We start from the raw sequence: 19,728 nt of genomic DNA, 5'->3' as shown, positions 1-19,728 counted from the left end.
TACAAACACCAGAGTTACCAACTAACCAGACAACCACACGCCTCATTTGGAACCGGAAGTGTGCAGTCAGTCAGCATCAGAGACAACAACAAAAAAGGGGGGAGGGTGTGCAAATACTGCATTAAACAAACTACTACAAAATAAAGGGAAAGGAAAGTTAAAAAAAAAAAAAAGATGTGACAAAGTAAGGAAATCGTTTCTGTGCTTGTATCATTTAAATTAAGATGGTTAAAAGCAGCATTTTTCTTCTGCATAATAAAGTTTCAAAGCTATATTAAGTCAATGTTCAGTTGTAAACTTTTGAAAGAACAACCAAAATGTTCGTAACTCTGAGGTTCTACTGTATTAAAGAATTGAAACACTATGTTAAAGTTTTTCATATGGTAGAAGTAATAACCAGTAAACTCTTACATCTTACTGCATTAGTCATTAAATGGAATTTTAAAGTATCTACTTATCTTAGGGCTTTTATAATAGCTATACTACAGCACCTTCCATGTAAAATCTATAGCAACAGTCAAGTCCCTAGTGGACTTCATGGAATCATCTGGCACTTCTCCCTTTTTGGGATTAAAATTCTGCTTGGGGAACGGTTTTCTGTTTTTAGGACTTTTTAATTTTTTTAAAAATTATTCCCTCTTTTTTGTTGCTATTAGGGGTTATGGGGTAGAAGCATCCACCCCAAGTAGTGCATTTGTTGTACATTTTTCTATTCTTTTGATTGATAAACATTTGCTTTCAGCCACTTACCTTTTAAAATGACTTGAGAAGCATAAACACCACCTACCACAGAAATACACTGATTTGTGTTACTGCTTAAATACCACTGCCATTACCTGTCCTAATGGAAGCTGAGACATCCAAGAACTCTCCAGAAGACTCTTACGTTGACTCTTAGGGGCATTTTTGATGCTAAGGTAGAGTTCCTGGGCATTGAGATTGCAAAGCTGACAAACACCATGTTCGACTTCAAATACTTTACTCCTCAGGTAACTCTGATTAGAGCGAATTAAGAAGTCTTCCTGGCATTTAAGAGAACAAAATCGTGTTTCCCAAGCAATAGATTTGCAATGTTGGTCGAGATGAACTGTTGGTTTTTGGCAGCTAAGACAAAGTGGATTTCCTTTATTATCTACAGCCTGTAAATATCCTTTGTATATGGCAGGACCTTCAATAACTTCAGCCTGAACTGAGTCTGCATTAAGAACAGGGGAAACTTTCCCATCTTTTAAAAGTAACCTGTAATAAGGATGAGAAGCAATTATTTAATAAGACTGGACTTCATCAGGGTCAGTATACAATACTTACATACTCAATATCAACTATTAGGTTTCTTTTATCATGAAAAGTAGCAACTTCAATGAAAACTCATGCTGCTTTGGTTGGTCACTGCACAATGCAAATAGCCCACTTGAATTATATTTTTAGGACCAGATTTCTAAAAGGCCTTCCTGCTACTCTTGCTGCCTCAGCTACCAATATTTTTAGTGTGCTTGCTCAATCAGAACTACTGCAAGGAGTCTGTCTCCTTGAGACGGGAATCACACCCCCCAGCTCAAAGAGCAGACATACTCTTTGTGTCTCTAAACTGTTTGCTGTCAACCTCGCAGGCTTGTTTGCGTGTAAACTCTCCATTTCCCTGATCATACATTTTTCTTCTTTCATACTAAGAAACTCAGCTGTCCACTGACAAATGTGCTAGCTAACATACATAATCTAAATCATTATAGAAAATAAGATTTAGTTCATCAGCACAAGGTAAATGCCTTCGATCTTAAGCAGTGCGTCATATTAACATAAGCCCTTGTATCCTATAATTTCATTACGTAAAGTAAAAATAATTTTGGGAAAAACTAGTTTAATCACTGTATTGTGGCTATTCTGTCTTTGTTATTTACATTAACAAACTTACTTTGTGGAATGGCCATCTGTTTTCCCAGCAGAAGTACCTTCATTTTTCAGGTAAAACGCAGTTTCCTTCGTGACCAAGCATACGCTGCCCCCACTGCTGTTAGCTTTGCTGAGTGAGGCTACAGCAACATCCTCTTTTGTCACATATCTGGAATTATTACAAGTTGTTTCAGTATTCATTTTTTCCCTGAATTGTACTGCAGACAACTGAATACTTCTTTAGAGAACATTCATATCATCTACAGCAATACTGATGTAGAAAATCCCCTCCAAATATTTCTTACTTCCTAAACCTGGCATGAGTATAGTTTGGAAAATGTATTTTACTCGTTCAGCTTTTCCATACTAGGTAAGATTTCTTTTAAAAAACCAGCCACCTCTCTGTTGTGCTGCCAAGAGATAATGAGTTATTTTCCATGACATGTAATTATAAAAAGTAATAAGAAAACAATGTAAAGCCTGTTTCACTTGAGTGAACCATCACTTATATTCCAAGGTTTTTTGGTTTTCTTTGTTTTGGAAAAGGTACTATTTGGGAGAGAATATGAGAAGCGCTGGAAGCCATGAAAGAGTTTTGGAAAAATTAGTTTATCTTTGAATTTGCTCAGTTTCCTTTATATTTTTATTGTAAGATCATCCCTATTCTTCTAAATTAAGTTCTGATAAAATTCAATAGCCCCCCATGCTTTGGTCACTCTTAAGATATAATTATTAATCAATCTAACTAACTAATGGTCAGGGCCAGGCCCTAGGCAAGCATACACTTCTGAGCCCCTCTAACAGCCAACCAAATCAGATGCTTCTGTGGTAGGATGCATTTATATTAACCCTGCCCTGGCCACCACAGCTGCACTAGTAATCTATTCACACAAGCAAGTCCAGCTCTCACAGCATGGATGTTGCTTAGTTAACCCTCTTCTACTCAGGTCAGTCAGTGACTGGCTTCTGCTGCATGGACACGGCCCTATTAGCCATCTCATGTCTGCCCCTGCAGAGCTCCCTGCCACCCCTCTCTTGGCTGTTCCCTGTATTTTTAGCTGGTCTCGAGACTGTTGCTGAATGAGTCTTGTGGGCAAAGCAGAGAGGACACGGGCTGCTGAAAGTGGGGTGAGGTTGGGGGAATCCTGATGCAAGAGCAGCACTAGCTGCCCACTGCCCACTCAGATTTGGCTTGGCTGCCCCTCTGTCATAATGAGGGAGGCGCAGAAGACAGCTGGGCCAAATCTGAATGAGTGGCATTGTGACCTGGTGCATGGGGTTGCAGTGCTGCTCAGATTGGGCTCTAGGCATGTGCCTAGTTTGCCTATGCTTTAATCTGGCCCTGTTTATGCTAATACCCAATCACATTAATCCCCCCCTCACCATCTCTATAAATCAATAAATGCCATCCTGGTTATTCTAAAACAGTGAAGAATTTCTTTTAGATTCCTCTTTTACATGTTATATAATGAAACAGTCCCGTGCCAGGGTAAAAAATACAACACTCTACTTATTACTACTATTTGCTGATTTATACTTGTTTTGCAAGCCTGAAATTACAAACTGCTCTATATACTTACAGGAATTCCTACTGACCATCACAATACAGCCAATCCTGTTGGGGCGGGGGGGGGGGGGGGCGAAGCGAGGGGGGATTTAGCAGTAGATTAAGAGGAGACAACAAGTTATAGATATATGTTGTAGAACAATGTTGGTGAGAGAGCCCGGATGTATGTATGAGAAAAGTCTAATTACAACACTCAGGTTATGAGCCCCATGTCAGGGAGGACAGTGATGTTATCAGAGACTGAGGCTACGTCCACACTGCAATCAGAGGTGTACTTTGCTGTTCATGTGGACATACTGGCACTAGCTTTAATCTAGATAGCTCGCTAAAAATAGAAATGTGGATGTGGCAACACATGCTTCAGCATGGGCTAACAACGTGAGTACATACCATGACAGGTTGGATGGGCATGTACAATCTGTGCCACTGCAGCCTCACTGCTATTTTTAGTGAGATGAAAAAGCTAGAGCTGGCACGTTTACATGAACTGCAAATGATACCTCTGGTTAGAGTGTATATGTAGCCCAAGAAAGGAGGCAGAGGAGAGGTAAATTTCGATTTTACCACTGACTGGGCACCTTACACATAGGAAGGAAAGCAATAATAAATACTGAAAAAAACTGGCATTCGAGGAGCATAGGAAATCAACTAAGGAAGAGATGAGGCTGAGAAAGTGTAGAAGGAGATTCTGGATTATGAAATAAATATAAATAATAATTTATTCCTGCTTCTAAGCCTGGAGAAACATGATGATGTATTTTGGACAGACTGAAATCTGGACTACTGAGACCTAAAGAAAAAAAGGAGGGATTTACCAGAGGGAAGACAAGAGATGAAGGCACAAATATGATTTTGTTGAAATGTTAAATGAGGACAGAAAGAAATGAAAAAAATGGAAGAGGGGAATAGCTCCTTTGGGCAGAGAGAGACATTCCCTTCCAGCAGGATATGAAACATTTTAAAATGCCAAGACTACAGTTTTATAGTGGATTCCTTCATTTGACCTACTACCAAATAGAAAAAGAAAAGTTAATATATGAAGAATTTTCAGCTGATTTGGTTACTGTTGGCCACCTTTCCATATGGCTCTTCAAGAAAAAATGCTATGTCTACACACAGGGGCGGCTCTACAAAGTAGGCTGCCCCAGCACGCTGAGCGCGCTGCGCCCGCTTCCAGTCCCCCCCGCGGTCCCTCCCTTCCCGGGCTCCCGCATCCTGGGAGGGCGGGCGGGGCGGTAGACTCCGCCCGTATGCCTGTGGCAGGTCCCGGGGACGCAGGCGGACCTGCCGCGCAGGCATGCGCGCGGCCCCGCCGGCTCCCGCGGCTCCCGCCGCGCAGGCCGGCCAGGTCCAAGGCCAAATGCAAATGCCCTCCCCTGCCAGCCGCCCCAAGCAGGCGCCAGGCTGGCTGGTGCCCCCGCCCCACAGAACAAACCTGAGAGCAAGAAAGGCATAAAACCAACTCCTTCTACAAAACCCTAGCTGATGTCCACAACAAAATAAAAACCAAACTATTATTCACACATTGCCAAAACACTAACTTAAGTAAATAAATAAATGCTTGAGGATAGAAACTTGTTTCCCAGGATATTTTGTATCATTTAAACAGACTGTAATCTCTTCAGGAGAATAGTTATGCCTTCCAATGCACCTTTTAAAGCTCTAAGCACGCAGCTGGTACTTAAATAAATAAATAATACAAATGAAATGTGGAAGCCAATAGATGGTATTTTAATAATACGTATGCAAGATTTTTCTCAGGAATCTCTAGCAGTCTCTGGATGTTTAAAGCTTCAGAAACCTTCAGAAACAGAATATCTGCTGAACTGGACTCATAGTGACAGAGAGTCAGGTAGTATTTTCTGTTCTAACAGATTTGCACAAATGCACACAAAATGCCTATTTTTTTCACTATAAGACAAGTTATCGCTTAATGTTCAGTTGATTATCTCAACATGATTCCTCTGAACATTACACAAAAAAACTTGGACCTCCTGCAGCAACGAATACAAGAGAAGAAGGAATGAAATGTAAAAACACATACCTTTTGGTGCTGCTCAGCCTGGCCTGTTGTTTAGAAATCTCTTCTGCAGCAAGAATAGGGCTACAAAAAGTATTGCCGCTTTTTCTGATAATTTTCTGCTTCATGGCTGTTAGACTACTCCATTCTCTCACAAACCTCTGAATCTGAAGGTCAAGTGGTTGATAGCACAAGTATTAAACAAAAATATTTAATTACACTGAAATGTTTTAGATTATTATATTTAAAATTATTTTGTCAACTGGAAAAAAGTTTGCTTGCTGTAAGATGTTCTTTTCTGGGATGTAATCATTTCTGATACGAGCTTCAAAGGTTCTGCTGAAACTTTAAGACTTGGGCCTGATCTAAACTTAAAATATTTGCCTATATAGCTATGTCAATTAGGAGGGAGGTTGGGGGAAAGAGAGGGGGAAAAAAACCACACGCTTCATCAATGTAACTATGCTGGCAAAGCCCAAGTTTAGACACACATCCGCTGGCACAAAATTCTTTTGCTGATATAGCTTATATTGTTTAGGGAACAGGTTTTAATTGTACTGGCAAAAGAACTCTTTTGCAAATATAGCTGCATCTCCACTAGAAGGGTTTGCTGGTATAGCCGTACTGGCAAACCCTTCCTAGGGTAGCATAAAAATGTAGACAGATGTTTGAACATGGACAACTCTGTTCAGCCTTTCTTATTCAAGCAAAATTTCCATTGCTCTCAACTGGGAGTTGTGGCTCAGTAAAGCGAGCTGAACAAAGTCAGCAATCAGGTTCACAGATACAACCCATGTCTCACTTAAAAAAAACCCAGCAGTGCTAGATCTGTTTCAGTACTAGAGGTGAATGACATAACTATAGACAAGTTGAAAGAGCATTTTGTACTAAACCATGAGCTGGTTATTCTATGTGAAAAAACATCCACTTTGGGGACTACATTATTCCAGGTGTGACTTAAGCCTTATGCAGAAACAGGCCTTCAGAACTGAAAAAGTAGGCTATCATAATGATTTTCCTTTCCTCCTAATTTTCTTCCCTCATCCTTATTTTTGTGAATAAATGAAAATGAGTACATGTCAGGATTTCTCTCCCACTGATCTGAAGCAGCATGAAAGAACGCAATGAAATTGGACATTTCAGTGGAGATTTTTTATTATTATTTATTTTGTTAACATTTTACAGAATGTATCTCCCTCAGTTGACACTCAGAATGATGAAGGAGCAGAAGACGACAGGAGAAGAAGGGTCTATAAGCACTAGAAACGCACGCCTCTCCAGAGCCTGAAACTGAAGCCAGGATTCTTGAGTTTCACTCTTCTACTGTCTAGTGAATAGCTCTGAAAAGCACTAACAAAATGTGTCTCTCTTCCTTCCCAGTAGCTGATCTACATGGATAATAGAACCTTCTATTGCTACCAGTTACTCAGTTAGCTCAATTGGTTGAGGTCTGTGCTGTAGATTTAAAGGTCTCAGCCTTGTGATAAATCATGAGGGAATCAATAGGATTAAACATGATGTAATTTGTTATTTTTAATTTGCTTTTTTAAGAAGCTAGGAAATTGCATTAAAGAACTTTGCTTAAAAAAATTAAGGTTCCAGTGTTGCAGGGCAACCTTAATAATGGCCTTTCCTAAATTCTGAGGGCTTGACTTTGAACTTAACAGTTCTAATGTCATGTTTTGGATATAATCTTCATTATAGAGATAGAATTCACGGAGACTACAAGTCTCAACACGTCATGCTCTACATTGATTTGAACAGTCTTGCTAAGAGAGGAGGGTGACCATAGAGCACACTGAGAACTCTGCGGCCTACGCACATCACAAGTGTGACGCAGTCAAGCATATTTTCTCGATTCACAGTATGCCACTCTTAAAACGTAACCTTTAAGATATGTAATTTTGATAACGTATGAACATCACTTACTAATCCTGTAAATGAGAAACTAATTAATGTGATGATGATTCTATCTACAGAAATGGTAACAGGAGGCGTGATAATTTGCCAAAGTAACAGAATGCACATTTATTATTCACATCAACATTTATAAAATCTGGCTGCATTGAGGAAACGTAATCAGCAACTGAAACTTAAGGCAGGGTAACAAAATATTCTCCATTTATAAAAATTAAAGAAGTCCAAATTAAACATTACATTATTTTCATAGTAAAATTTGAAAGATTGTTCTTACCAATGAACGATTTTGTTTTTGCTGAAAATTCTCTGGTAAATCCTCCCAATTATCCAATTTTATATCCAATGGAATAAAATTACAGTTCAGCGATTTTCCATCCTGGAGACGCAATACAGACAATTTAGTAAAACCCACTAAATCCTGAAGGAATCCAAGTCTTTTAATTTTGTTTACAATTGTAATGTAATACAATGTAGAAAAAGTACCAATTTTTTTCAATGGCTACCCAAACAATCTAATTTCCTAATATTAGAAGAAATTCATAAGGTATTTGCACGGTGGATGTAAAAGCACAGTAAGACTACCAATTCAGGAAATTTGATTCATAGTATTATACTGCAACAAAAGAGGACTACAATTTTACCTCTAAGCATCATCTTCACCTACATATAATATATCATCTTTGAATAGATCTGAAGCACAAACTTCACTAAATTAAATAACAGAGAGTTATTAACTCAACTGCACTGCATAGCACAGGGGACGACTGTAGAATTTTTACTTGAGTGGAGAAAATGACTCTCTGCCACTTTAAATCAGGTGACAGAACATGCTGTGGTGAAGCGTATTCAAGCATGCTCAGTGCCTCCTCTGTGCTCTGAGCAAGTTCTTTCTCAGATGATTGTCAACAAGTGAGCTGCCACGTAAAGTCCATGCAGGCCAAAGCCTTGTTCATGACAGAAAAAGAGCTCTGTTGGGGAAAAATAAAGGCAGACCTCTAAAGTATGTCACAGTACACAAGATAGAGACTCACTCTCCAGATACACTTTTGGCTGAGAAGAAGACCCACTAATCTGGGAACCAGAAGACCAGCAGGCTCTGAGCTCTAATCTTACCTCTTTTACCGATTGTTGTTTATATTCTGTGTATTTCAAACTGAGTATGGCCTCATACCATTCACTCTAGGAGGGAGGCAAATATTATCCTCATTTTACAAATAAAGCAACTGAGAGCTTCACTTGCACAAGGTCACTTCTGGCAGAATTGGCACTAGAACCCAGATCTTGAATATGAATGACTCATGGGCCAAGTATGTGTTGTTTTTAGTAGAGGCTCCATATAGAGGATAACACTCATTTCTACAGCTACAGCAGTAGATCTGTGTGGTGAGGATGTAAAGGTTTTTGGTTCAAATGCTGCTGCAGAGCCATGTGGGTTATATGAAGGAATTTGTTTTCCCAGTTCATTTAAACAAATGGTTTATTTAATTCACAGAGTAGAAAACTTTCATTCATGTTGAGACTTGCACCAGAACCCAGGTGTTCCACATTTCAGTTGCTTCTGAAACACAACAGCTGGTTTGAAGATTGATAGGTTTGTAAGAAACGGTCCATTAAACTGAAGATGTCTCCTTCCGAAAACCAGCAGAGAGTTGGAATGAAACAGTGACAGCAATGCCCCAAATGACAATTGAAAATAAGTTTACTAATATTTTTTTTTTTGGACTCCCAAAATCTTTGGATACCAATGGGAGGTTTCTTAATTTGTTTTGTTCAAAAGGTGATCTGACATTACATATATGGCACCAGTTGCTTAGTTTTCTGAAACTTGGGAGAAAACAATATTATGTTTGCAGGTTGAAATGACGCACTGTCATAATTTTTACTGACATTCAGAATGTTTACCAAAGGTCAATGGTGGATTCTCCAACACTTCAATTTTTAAATCAATATTGGATGTTTTTCTAAAATATATGATTTTATGCAGGAATTATTTTGGGGAAGCCTGTGTTATATAAGTGGTCAGATTAGATGATCACAATGGTCCCTTCTGGTTCTGGAATCTATGAATGTTCTGCCAATACAAACATTTTAATTATCTTTTTGAACATTTTAAAGAATACCCTTGACTACAACTTTGATCCAACACTTACTGGTGGACAGGAGCTTTTAGTATTTTATTTAACTGAAAGACTGGTAAGTTATTGTAAACCATTTACAAACCAAACCACAGTCATACATAAACATGTAATTTTAATTATATATATTCCCAAAATGATTGAAAAAATCAAATAGAAAATATTTTTCTTCTAATTTTCACCAAGGAAGATGGCTTAGTCACATAAGTAAATACAATTTCAAGTCCAACTAGGGACTTTCATTTTTCACCCTGGAAAAGTTTGGTGCTGGATTGTGGTGGTGGTGGTTCCTGATCATACCTGAGGTTTTTGGTAAAACAATTCTCCAAGCATTCTGCTAGCATTCTGCTAGCATATAAAACGGTTACTAAACTTCTGTAACTGTTGTTCTTCGAGATGTATTGCTCGTGTCCAGTCCACGTCAGGGGTGCACACGCTGCGTGCACCGTTGCTGGAGACTTTTCTCCCAGCAGTATCTGTATGGCCGGCTCTATTGCCCACTGGAAGCCCACGCTTATGCACCAGTATAAGGAGCGCCGCTGGCCCTGCGCCCTCTCAGTTCCTTCTTGCTGTCAACTCTGGCTATGGGGAAGGAGGGCAGGTCATAGAATGGACATGAGCAACACATCTCGAAGAACAACAGTTATGGAGGGTTAGTAACTGTTTTTTTTTCTTCTTCAAGTGCTTGCTCATGTCCATTCCATGTCAGGTGACTCACAAGCAGTGCCCTCAGAGGTGGGCTAGGAGTTTACAGGTGAGTGGATTGTAACACAGCTCTGCCAAAACTGGCATCATCCCTGCCTTGCTGGGTGATGGCATAATGGACCGCGAACATGTGGACTGAGGACCACATTGCAGCTCTGCAAATGTCCAGAATCAGCACCTGTGCCAGGAAGCCTGCAGAAGACACCTGTGCCCTTGTCGAATGGGCCTTTACCATTGGTGATGGGTGAACGACCCGTTGGGGGAGGCTAGCCCGCAGCCCCTCCCCCCGTCCTCCCCCACTGCAGCCCAGGGCGCACCCCCCCCCCTCCCTGTGGCCCTCAGTCCCCCATGCACCCCCAGTCCTGGAGCGCCAGGCAGAAGAGGGCCTGTATCTCCTGGATGAGAAGGGTCCCTAAAGAGGGACAGGGAAGGGGTGTGTGGTGGAGGGATGGAAATAAACTGGAGGATATACCCCATGGTGATGGTGCTAAGCACCCAGCATTCTGATGTAATTGCTGCCCAAGCAGGGAGGTAGGAGGAAAGGTGATCGAAAAATAAAGGGTGGGGGGGCGGTTTCCAGATCCAGAAGGGAGACTGGAAGTCCGTCCCTGTGCGTGCCTTCAAAAGGCCTGAGTAGGCCTGCCTGGCGCATTGCTAGTACTCTGCCGGGAGGAGGAGGATGGTAGGCTCTGGCGGCACCTGTAACCTCTCCCTTTGCGCTAGTTGGTCTCGTGCCTGGATGGACCTGAGAAGCAAGGGGGCTGCTGAGGCCTAAAATGCCTGCACGAGGCTGCTGATGTATAAAGGCCCAGGGATCTAGTGTGGCTCTGGAGTCTTTAACTCCATGCAGCTTCGTGTCCATTTGGTCCGAGAACAACGAGGACCCTTTGAACGGAAAGTCCCGCACTAATTGCTGGACCTCTTGTGACAGCCCTGAGCCCCTCCTCATGGCGACTGCCGACAGGTCAGTCTGGAGGGAGGTCCTCGCCATGGTCTTTCCCTCTTCAACAATGGCCCCAAACTCCTGCCACACTTCTTGGGGCAGTGACTCTTTGAAGTGCATCATGGAGTCCAAAATGCCGAAGTTGTATCGTCCTAGCAGCACTTGTTGGTTTACAATAAGCAACTGGGGGCTCGCAGTAGAATAAACTTTTCTACTGAACAGATCCAAGCATTTGAGACAGGTTCCCCCTCGGGTGCCACCTGGAAGTCCCCCGTTCAGTTTTTGTTCCTCAGGTGTTTCCAGGAGTCTTCTTGTCTGGGGAGTGAAGAACCGAGAGCAGATCTGCAGCTTGTCACAGCAGTACAGTGAGAGAGAGCCCAGGTTGTTGTGTCAGAGGTCTCAGTGGTACTGCAGTTCCAGGTGGCACCCTGGGGGGAACCCATCACATAGTTCTGCCTCCTTGTTTTTTGGGGTAGCACTGGCCTGGGCCCTGCCTATCCCACTCATTGGCAGCAGCAACCACCAGGGAACTGGGAGATGGGTAGGAGTACATATAATCATAGCCCTTTGTGGGCACGTAATACTCCTTCTCTGCCCTCTTGGAAGTTGAGGGCAGAGAAGCGGGGCTCTGCCAGAGTGCCTTTATCACCCTGAATACCTCCTGGTGCATGGGGAAAGCCACCTTGGCTGCAGTCGCAGCTGTCAAAATATAAAAAATGGGGTCTGCAGGTTGTTTGAACTCCTCCACCTCCAGGCCCGGATTGGAGATGATTTTCTTAAGAAGCTCCTGGTGGTGTTTGATATCACTGGGGGATATAGGGTTAGCAGTCCCCACGAGTGCCTCATCTGGGGAAGATGAGCAGGAAGCCACCGGAGGGGCTGGGTCCTTGATCTGTCCTGGGGCCCCTTCAATTGGGAGTACCATGGGGATCTCGGTGCCACAGTCTGAGTCCAAAGCCAGTTTTGCCATGGGCTGAGGCGGGGCCGCAGTGCTCCTCTCAGAGGTCACTACTGAAAGGGAGTGCAAAGAGTGACCCAGTGCCACTGGGATCCCCCATGGATTCCAGTACTGCCAGTAGATTGGCCATTGACCGAGGGCCTATGGGACCATGGATGGATGGCACCGACATCTGTGGTGGTGGTGCCTCTTCAGAGGCGATGCTGATTCCTCTTTGGAGCCCAATGAAGATGCTTCATAGGATGACCAAGGCAGTGCTGTCACGACCTTTAGTCAACTCTGATGGGGGCTGGAGAGAGAGGCCTCGGTAGTAGGGAATGGCTGCGAGTACTTGGAGATCAATGCAGATATTCCGATGACCGGTGCCGGGGTTCTGGCAACTGGTGCCAGGACTCACGTGAGTGGAGCTGCAGTTCAGTAGACTGACACTTGGCCTCCAGGGACTGGTGTCCCAGTGCCGGAGAACGATGTTGGGTATCTGGTGACCAATGCCTGGGATTTGGTGATCAGCGCATAGGCTGAGACAACCAGCATCTAGGTGATGGAGACCGGGGCCGGCAAGCTGGGGACGGGCACCTCGATGCCCAAGACCTGGTCAGAGACAGGCTGGGGACCACCGACAGGGCCCAAACTCGGGTTTCCCTCTTGAGACAACGGCCTTAGGTGGCTCCCCTGCCACAGGCTGGCGATCCCTAGGCCTGGGCGGGATTCAAAGGGCCATTATGTCTTTGGCAGCCTGAAAGGCTTTGGGCGTGGACAGTGCCCACATGTGCTACATGCCTCTGCTGACACCCAGCATACTTGGGGGATCCCTCGGCGGGGATCTGCAAGTTCCCCAGCCATATGCCTTTGAGGGGATAGCGAGTGGCCTGACATGGGTCACATCTCGCCCTTGAGGCATAGGGGAGTGCCTCTCTCTGTGCCACTTTGCCTGTACTGGAGAGGTTGAGTGGTACCGGAAGGGACCTGGTGCTGGTGGAGCACTGCACTCGGAGGTGGAGGTGCTCGATGCCAAGTCCGATCTGCCTGGCTTGGAGGCCGATCTCAATCCAGCTTTCCATAAGGAGGGCTTTCAGTCTGATGTCCCTGTCATTTGCGTGCGGGGTCTGAAACCCCTCAGATCTGACATTTATCTTTTACATGAGTTTCCCCCAAGCACTTTAAACACCTGGAGTGAGGATCACTCACAGGCATAGGCTTTATGCAAGCTGCACAAGGCTTGAAACTCGGGGATCGGGGCAGGCCCCATCCCGGGAACAAAGTCCCTTAAGGGGACTAACAACTAACTCTAAAAAAACGACTTAAGCTACTAAAAACGATCAGCTATCTACAACGAGAGTTCAGAAAAACACTGGGAGAAGGCTTGCTGAAGCAAGAGAAAGAGCGTTCCAGCAACCGTCATGGGTGCTAAGAAGGAACTGATAGGGTGCAGAGCCAACAGAGCCCCTTATATTGGCGCATATGTGCAGGCCTCCAAGGGGCAATAGAGCTGGCCCTACGGATACTGCTGGGAGAAAACTCTCTGACAACAGTGCACATGGCGTATGCACATCTGACATGGAATGGACATGAGCAAGGAATCAAAAGTTATCTGATAGTACTTTAACAGAAAACATCTGTTGTTATGTTGCACTCTATTGTCTTCTGGATTAAAGCACCATTTTCAAGAGCCTGACTCAGAGCCTATATATGTCAACAGAGAGACTCCCTTTGATTTTAATTTTGGATAAGGCCCTGTAAGAGCACCTTCACAAGATGACAATGATTATCTCTTTCTTCAACTCATTTTAGCAATAATTGGAAAGACAAGATTTTTACAACCAGGAGAGGAAAAAGTCTACCACACTAATAACTAAATGTTATGAAACTCCTATTTTACAGCAAAGAAACCTCATAAACCACTAACATTTGTACCTCAATAGATAACACAATTTATCAGCCTTCTAAAATATATCTATTGAGAAAACATTTGTATTTGTTTGTAAGCTAGGAGAAAAGTTATCTTGTCTAGTGAACTATTATTAATACCTTGGTGGAAAAGAACTAGAAGATAAATTGCCTAATTTTTGTACATCTCAGTTAATAAAAAAGAAAGCTTTGGTATGAAACAAGAAAATTAATATATAAATACATGCGTTGTAAACCTTTCATTATTATAAAGTAAAATGTTGCCCTATAATGAAACCTGCACAGATTGAGTGCATTGTAATACTTACCTTTGTATAGAGGTGAATTCTATCAGTATTCCTACTTGCACAGAAGTTCAGCACATCATACACTGGAAAAGTATCTGAATTATCAACATGTCCTATAAAAAATAAGAAAAGTTTTTGGGTTTTTTAATCTAATCTTCATTACTTGGAGCAAAAATGGAAAACGAGCACACCAGCCACAGAAAAAGGTTAACTAGATCTAAAAGTCATAAGATGAGAGCCTTACATTGCTCTTTCAATACATATTAGGCTTTGCTTCACATCTAAAATGGTGTCCTTGGGAGAAGCTACAGAAAAGTATTTGATATTTAGTTTGGAACTTAGAATTAAAACTTAGACAAGGTTCTAACAACTTAAGCAATATCATTCTAATAAACTTTTCTCTAATGATGTTTCTAATGGTATAATATACACAAACTACTACCTCTGTTTTGTACCAGTTCTGTCTGTTCGAGCATGTGACATCCTTCTAATATTGTATTTTTTATCCTTAGGTTGTAAGGTCTTGGGTGCAGGGACAGTATTTTTGTATGTGTTTGTATCAGACGGCCTCAATTCTGACTGGAGTGCCTGAATACTATTCTTATATAAATAATATTTCATTACAAATCTGTATTTAAAGTATCACAGCAACACATCATACCTCTATCCTTACCTAATTCAAACCACTCCAAGATAAAAGTCTGTACATTCCAAGTAGTTCAGGGAAGACAGCAATAGGGTTGGTGAAAATCCATACCTTAACTGCTTGCTATAGGGCTCGGGACTGGAACCCAGAGTAGAGGGTAGGCCTGGGCTTCCCTGCCATCCACTACAGAATGGCATTGCTGGGGGCAGTGAACAAGATGACTACCTGATTCACTGCAGGAGTGACACAGTCAGGGCAGTGGATGAGAGGACTGTCTGATGCTGCTTGTGCAGGGAGACTTGGAAAATCTCCTTGCGGAAGGGGAAATCACAGAGTGACCTGGCCAGAGGGCCAAGTCAGGAAGCAACCATAGTATGATTCAGTGAATAGGAGGAAAGCTGCATGGTGGAAGACCAGAAACGAGACGCTGAATCAGGCAGAACTAATCCCCAGAGTCACCAGAAAGCGATGCCACCCGTGGTGAGTAAAGCACCCTGTGGTGGTGTGCTTACAAGAAGGTGTTATAGTAGTTACATGAATACGTGGAAGCATCTTTTACTTAAGTTTAAAAAAGTTAGACACAATTCTGGGTGTTGCTGAACAAACTGAATGAGAATGAATAAGAACATGCATAATTTTATAGTGACAAAAATCGTATCCATAAGAATGAACATGAATACCAGGCATTCTACATGTCACAGAAATTCTGTCTCTAACAGCTCAATATGACCTGTACTAGCAGGCCAACGGACAACTAGGATGTGCACTGCAAAATTCACTGCATCCTGCCGCGCACAAACGAAGTCACAAAGTAGAAGAAACCTATAGGAAAGATGGGCAGGAGAAAATTAGAAAAAAGGAGGGAAATTAAAAGGACCTTTGTATTTTTACCCCATACGTGTTTCTCATGAAACATTAACATGTATCTATGTTGTGTACAATAGACTAGTATCTGCAGCCACAAAGTTCAATAAAATGACAGTGTACCATGGATCAACAACCTGCTAATTGGCAGTTGCTCACAGGGCATACTTGTCATGCAACCCAAAAGCAAACTGTGAACAATACTATGTATATCTGTGGTTCTGCCACAGTTGGATGAGAATGTTGGGTTCAGCCCACCTGACAATTCATCTGGCTGTACTATGGTGAAACACAGAAACCCAGTGGTCATTCTGCAGGTGTCAGCTTTTTTGTGTTTCAGATATGTGGTTTCCAAATGAATCTGCATCCCAGTGTTTATGTTTAATGCAATTTTGCATAACTGCTATGGCAGATTGGCTCAACTAGGAATCCTATTTTTCTTTACCTTCTTGAGGCTTTTGCTCCCATTCTTCAGATCCATCTTCAATGGCATTAGCTACTTCTCCCCCAATCTCATCAGATGATTCAGTCGCTGTTTGTACTAAGTCCTTTCTCTCATTGTCTGCATTGCATACTGCTATACCTCTGATTTTTCTAGAGTCCTGTGGTGCATTTTCTCCTTCACTCAGAGTAGAGGGAGGATCATTCACTTGATTTGTATTCTTTTTATCTATAGTTAAAGAAATAGGAAAATGATCAATTTTACTTTGCTTCTATAAAAATAGTTAAATAAATAAGATAAATATTAGACAGTAATATTAATTAATATTTGAAACAAAGTATCCTAAAATGTATTTTGGTTATAATAATCCAGTAGTTAATTCTGAAAGAACAGCTGTGCCATAAATGAAATGAAATTAATTTTAGACTTGCTGAAATATTAACAGGTAATTTTAAAACAATGAAACACCTGAAAACTGTAATCTTTAAGTTTAAACTTCAATATTAAAAATATTTCAAATTGCATGATGTTGAAAATTACATATTATTCAGCATATTATTCCTAATGTTGAACAATACTAATGTTAATACATTTCAATACAATTTTTAAAGTTCAGCTGATACAGTATTTATTATTCATCTGAGGAAAATGTATAGATCAATTGCTTATTCTCTCTCCACCCCACAGCAAATATATTCTATTTTAGAAACTAGAGCTTAATTTCTGTGAAATCAATTAGAACCAATATAAATATATTTGTTTCTATTCTTTTTCTTAAAAGAATTTTAGCGACTATGAGATGAGCCATGTTGATGACATTGGAAACAAAAGTCCTCTATGGAATAGATATTACACAGACACTGCTTACTGATGTGTGTCAGCCAGTGAGTTAAACAGAGTATTCACTACTGAAACTGTCAACAATGCTACCAACTATGGTGGTAGCTTTTATTTTATGGCTATTTGTCACCCAAGAACTGAAGCAAGTCCACTAACTCAGGTCCCTGGAGCAAATTAATATGATCTTCTCACATCTTAATAGTATTAAAAAGGTACAAGCAGTATGTTATACATTCAACTTAATTTCAAAACAGTAGATATCATGATGAATAAAGTATGTACATTGTGCAATAAGCACAACAGGATCAGTAATTTCCTAAGGGTAATTTTCTGTTTTGCTTATGAAATATGAAGTTTAAAATGTCCTTTAGTTGATTATGCTATTTCAAAAAGAAAATATAAAAGGCTAATAGCTCTTATTATTTGTGTTTAAACAGATTTTTTTAAAATGCCTACTCATCTTTTCTCCACAAATAATCTAGATGACAGTAATACCAAAATGTATATACCATGAGGACAGATAGTTAGGACTTTATAACAATCTTTAGGCTATTTTAAAACACAAACTTACTATGGACATTCCAAATTTTACTCTTTGAGGGGAGAAATTTAAATATTTAAACATTTAAAAACTTTTTATGTCTTAAATGTTAGCTCTTGTGACAATTACATACTTGTTAAACTAAGTAAAGCATCTACACTGCATCATTTGGCTGTGAAAAGATAGGAAAAAATCTATAATTTCACTGGCTTGTTGATAATGATAAATCCTCTGAAGGGAAAGAAAGCAGCAGGGCTCTGACTGTAGGGCATGCTTGCTGCCATGGAAACAATTTCTGCTGCTGCTCATTGAATTTACATCCTACTGACTTTAATCAGGTACCCATTTTTGATAAATTAATGTTATACCACAGGACTTTCGGAAATAAGCTCCTGACCAAAATTAGGAGACAATTTCAAAAATTCCATCTCATGTGATGATTTTATTCTTCATATTTTGTCTTAATTTGTAAATATGTATTCTAGAACAAAAACACTATAATCTTTGAAGCAAAAGAAAATAGGAATATGCCTATTCAGTTACAATGTGAAGCATGGATTACTTACCATCACTGCCACGAGGACATTCGCAGATTTCACAATAAGGTAATAACAAATTATTAGTGTAAGTGCAAAGACTACAACACCAGGCTTTGGCTAAAGGTGATTTTTTCCTTGAATTAGACAGAGAGTCACTAGAAAACTCATGATCAGTTTCTTTGGTAAACAAAGAGTTTGTTTTTCCAGGCACAGTTTTTCTCTTTTTCTTACTAGAGCTGCTTTGGGTAGGTGTACTTATAGCTCTTGGTCTTTTAGCTTCAGGCTCACAACCATTTTCATAACAAATTGCATCCACATCAATTATTTCTCTGGCATCCAAATGCCTGCTGCCCTCCTCTATGTCCTTTGCTGGTGTGACTTTAGAATCTCCTAAAGTAAAGTTCAGTGATTTATCCCAAGAATCAATTTTGCGTTTTTTCTCAGTAGATGGTTTTGGTGAAAAGAAGGCACGAATGTCATGTTGTTTTTCTTTTTCAAACTAGGAAAGAGAAACAAACATTACCAAACATACAGATCCAAAATTCCTCCAGTAGATATAGTCCACATGTTTAAAGTTGTAACTTTTTTTCCCTCAATTATGGGTCTTTTGTCTTTATAATTTGAGGTATTTTTTAAATTTTTAATTAGTAGATAGAAAAGGACAGACACTCTCTTTTAATTATTTAAACTCAATTTAAAAGTAATTTAATGCTATTTCTCAACTATGATAATTTTTAATATTCCAGTCAAAATTTTAAATCAGCATAAGCATAGCACAAATGTACAGAATTGTTAGTGTGGTACTTTAAAAAAAATGATATACAACAGAATGAGAGAGATTTACTATCATTTTAGAATAATTCTATATATACATACTGGATGTTTACCGATGTAATAAGCTAACACAACTACAAAACTAGCCAAATTCCCAGTTTCCTTGAGGTTTTGTACTATAGGGTCTAGCTTTTAGGACATGTCTAGCACTAGGAAAAAATTCATACTTTTAACATATGTCAAAATGCTAGTGTAGACAAGGCAGTTGCAGTTTTAACAAATGTTAGCAGGTTCCCTAGGGAAATCATAATATTTTTACATTGTATTTCAACACATTAGTTAATACATGTTAAAACTTTTTCTCCCCTACTGATGACAAGGCCTTATAGGTAACAGTCATCAAGCAGAATAATGTCCAGGATTTACTAGGTATTTTGAATTTCATGTCTCCATTTGTAAACTTCAAATAATTAATTACTAAGTGCTATACATGTACTAGGAAGGGAGTTTTGTATCATAATAGATTGGCTGGACGTCTTATTGAATTTTTTTTTCTTTTAACATAGTAATACTTTAAAAACTCAACCATGACAGTGTAATTATTGTGACACTATATCGTATACCCTTCCACGGTGAAAAGCAGTACGAAAAATGTTGGAGAATAATCAGATTCTTTTCCTCATCCATTTGACTGAACAACATAAGATGTAAATCTCTAAAGTAAGAGAGGCAGTGTTTATAGTCAAAAC

General features: G+C 40.5%; 1 protein-coding gene across 1 annotated transcript in view; it reads right to left on the bottom strand.

Annotated features, from left to right (window-relative positions):
* The window catches only part of ZRANB3 (zinc finger RANBP2-type containing 3), a 108,351-nt gene that overhangs the window by 10,840 nt on the left and 77,783 nt on the right, over window positions 1-19,728 (bottom strand). Inside the window, exons 13-19 of the mRNA XM_039493783.1 lie at window positions 18,233-18,704; window positions 16,289-16,513; window positions 14,355-14,446; window positions 7,672-7,773; window positions 5,502-5,644; window positions 1,913-2,059; window positions 837-1,239 (exon numbers count right to left, since the gene is read on the bottom strand). Of these exons, the coding sequence (XP_039349717.1) occupies window positions 837-1,239; window positions 1,913-2,059; window positions 5,502-5,644; window positions 7,672-7,773; window positions 14,355-14,446; window positions 16,289-16,513; window positions 18,233-18,704 (1,584 nt within the window). The remainder of the gene's footprint in view (window positions 1-836; window positions 1,240-1,912; window positions 2,060-5,501; window positions 5,645-7,671; window positions 7,774-14,354; window positions 14,447-16,288; window positions 16,514-18,232; window positions 18,705-19,728) is intronic.

This window comes from Mauremys reevesii, linkage group 11, assembly GCF_016161935.1.
Source record: "Mauremys reevesii isolate NIE-2019 linkage group 11, ASM1616193v1, whole genome shotgun sequence".
NCBI lineage: Eukaryota > Metazoa > Chordata > Testudines > Geoemydidae > Mauremys > Mauremys reevesii.
The sequence above is the reverse complement of the archived record's forward strand: the minus strand, read 5'-3'. Positions and strand labels throughout refer to the sequence as shown.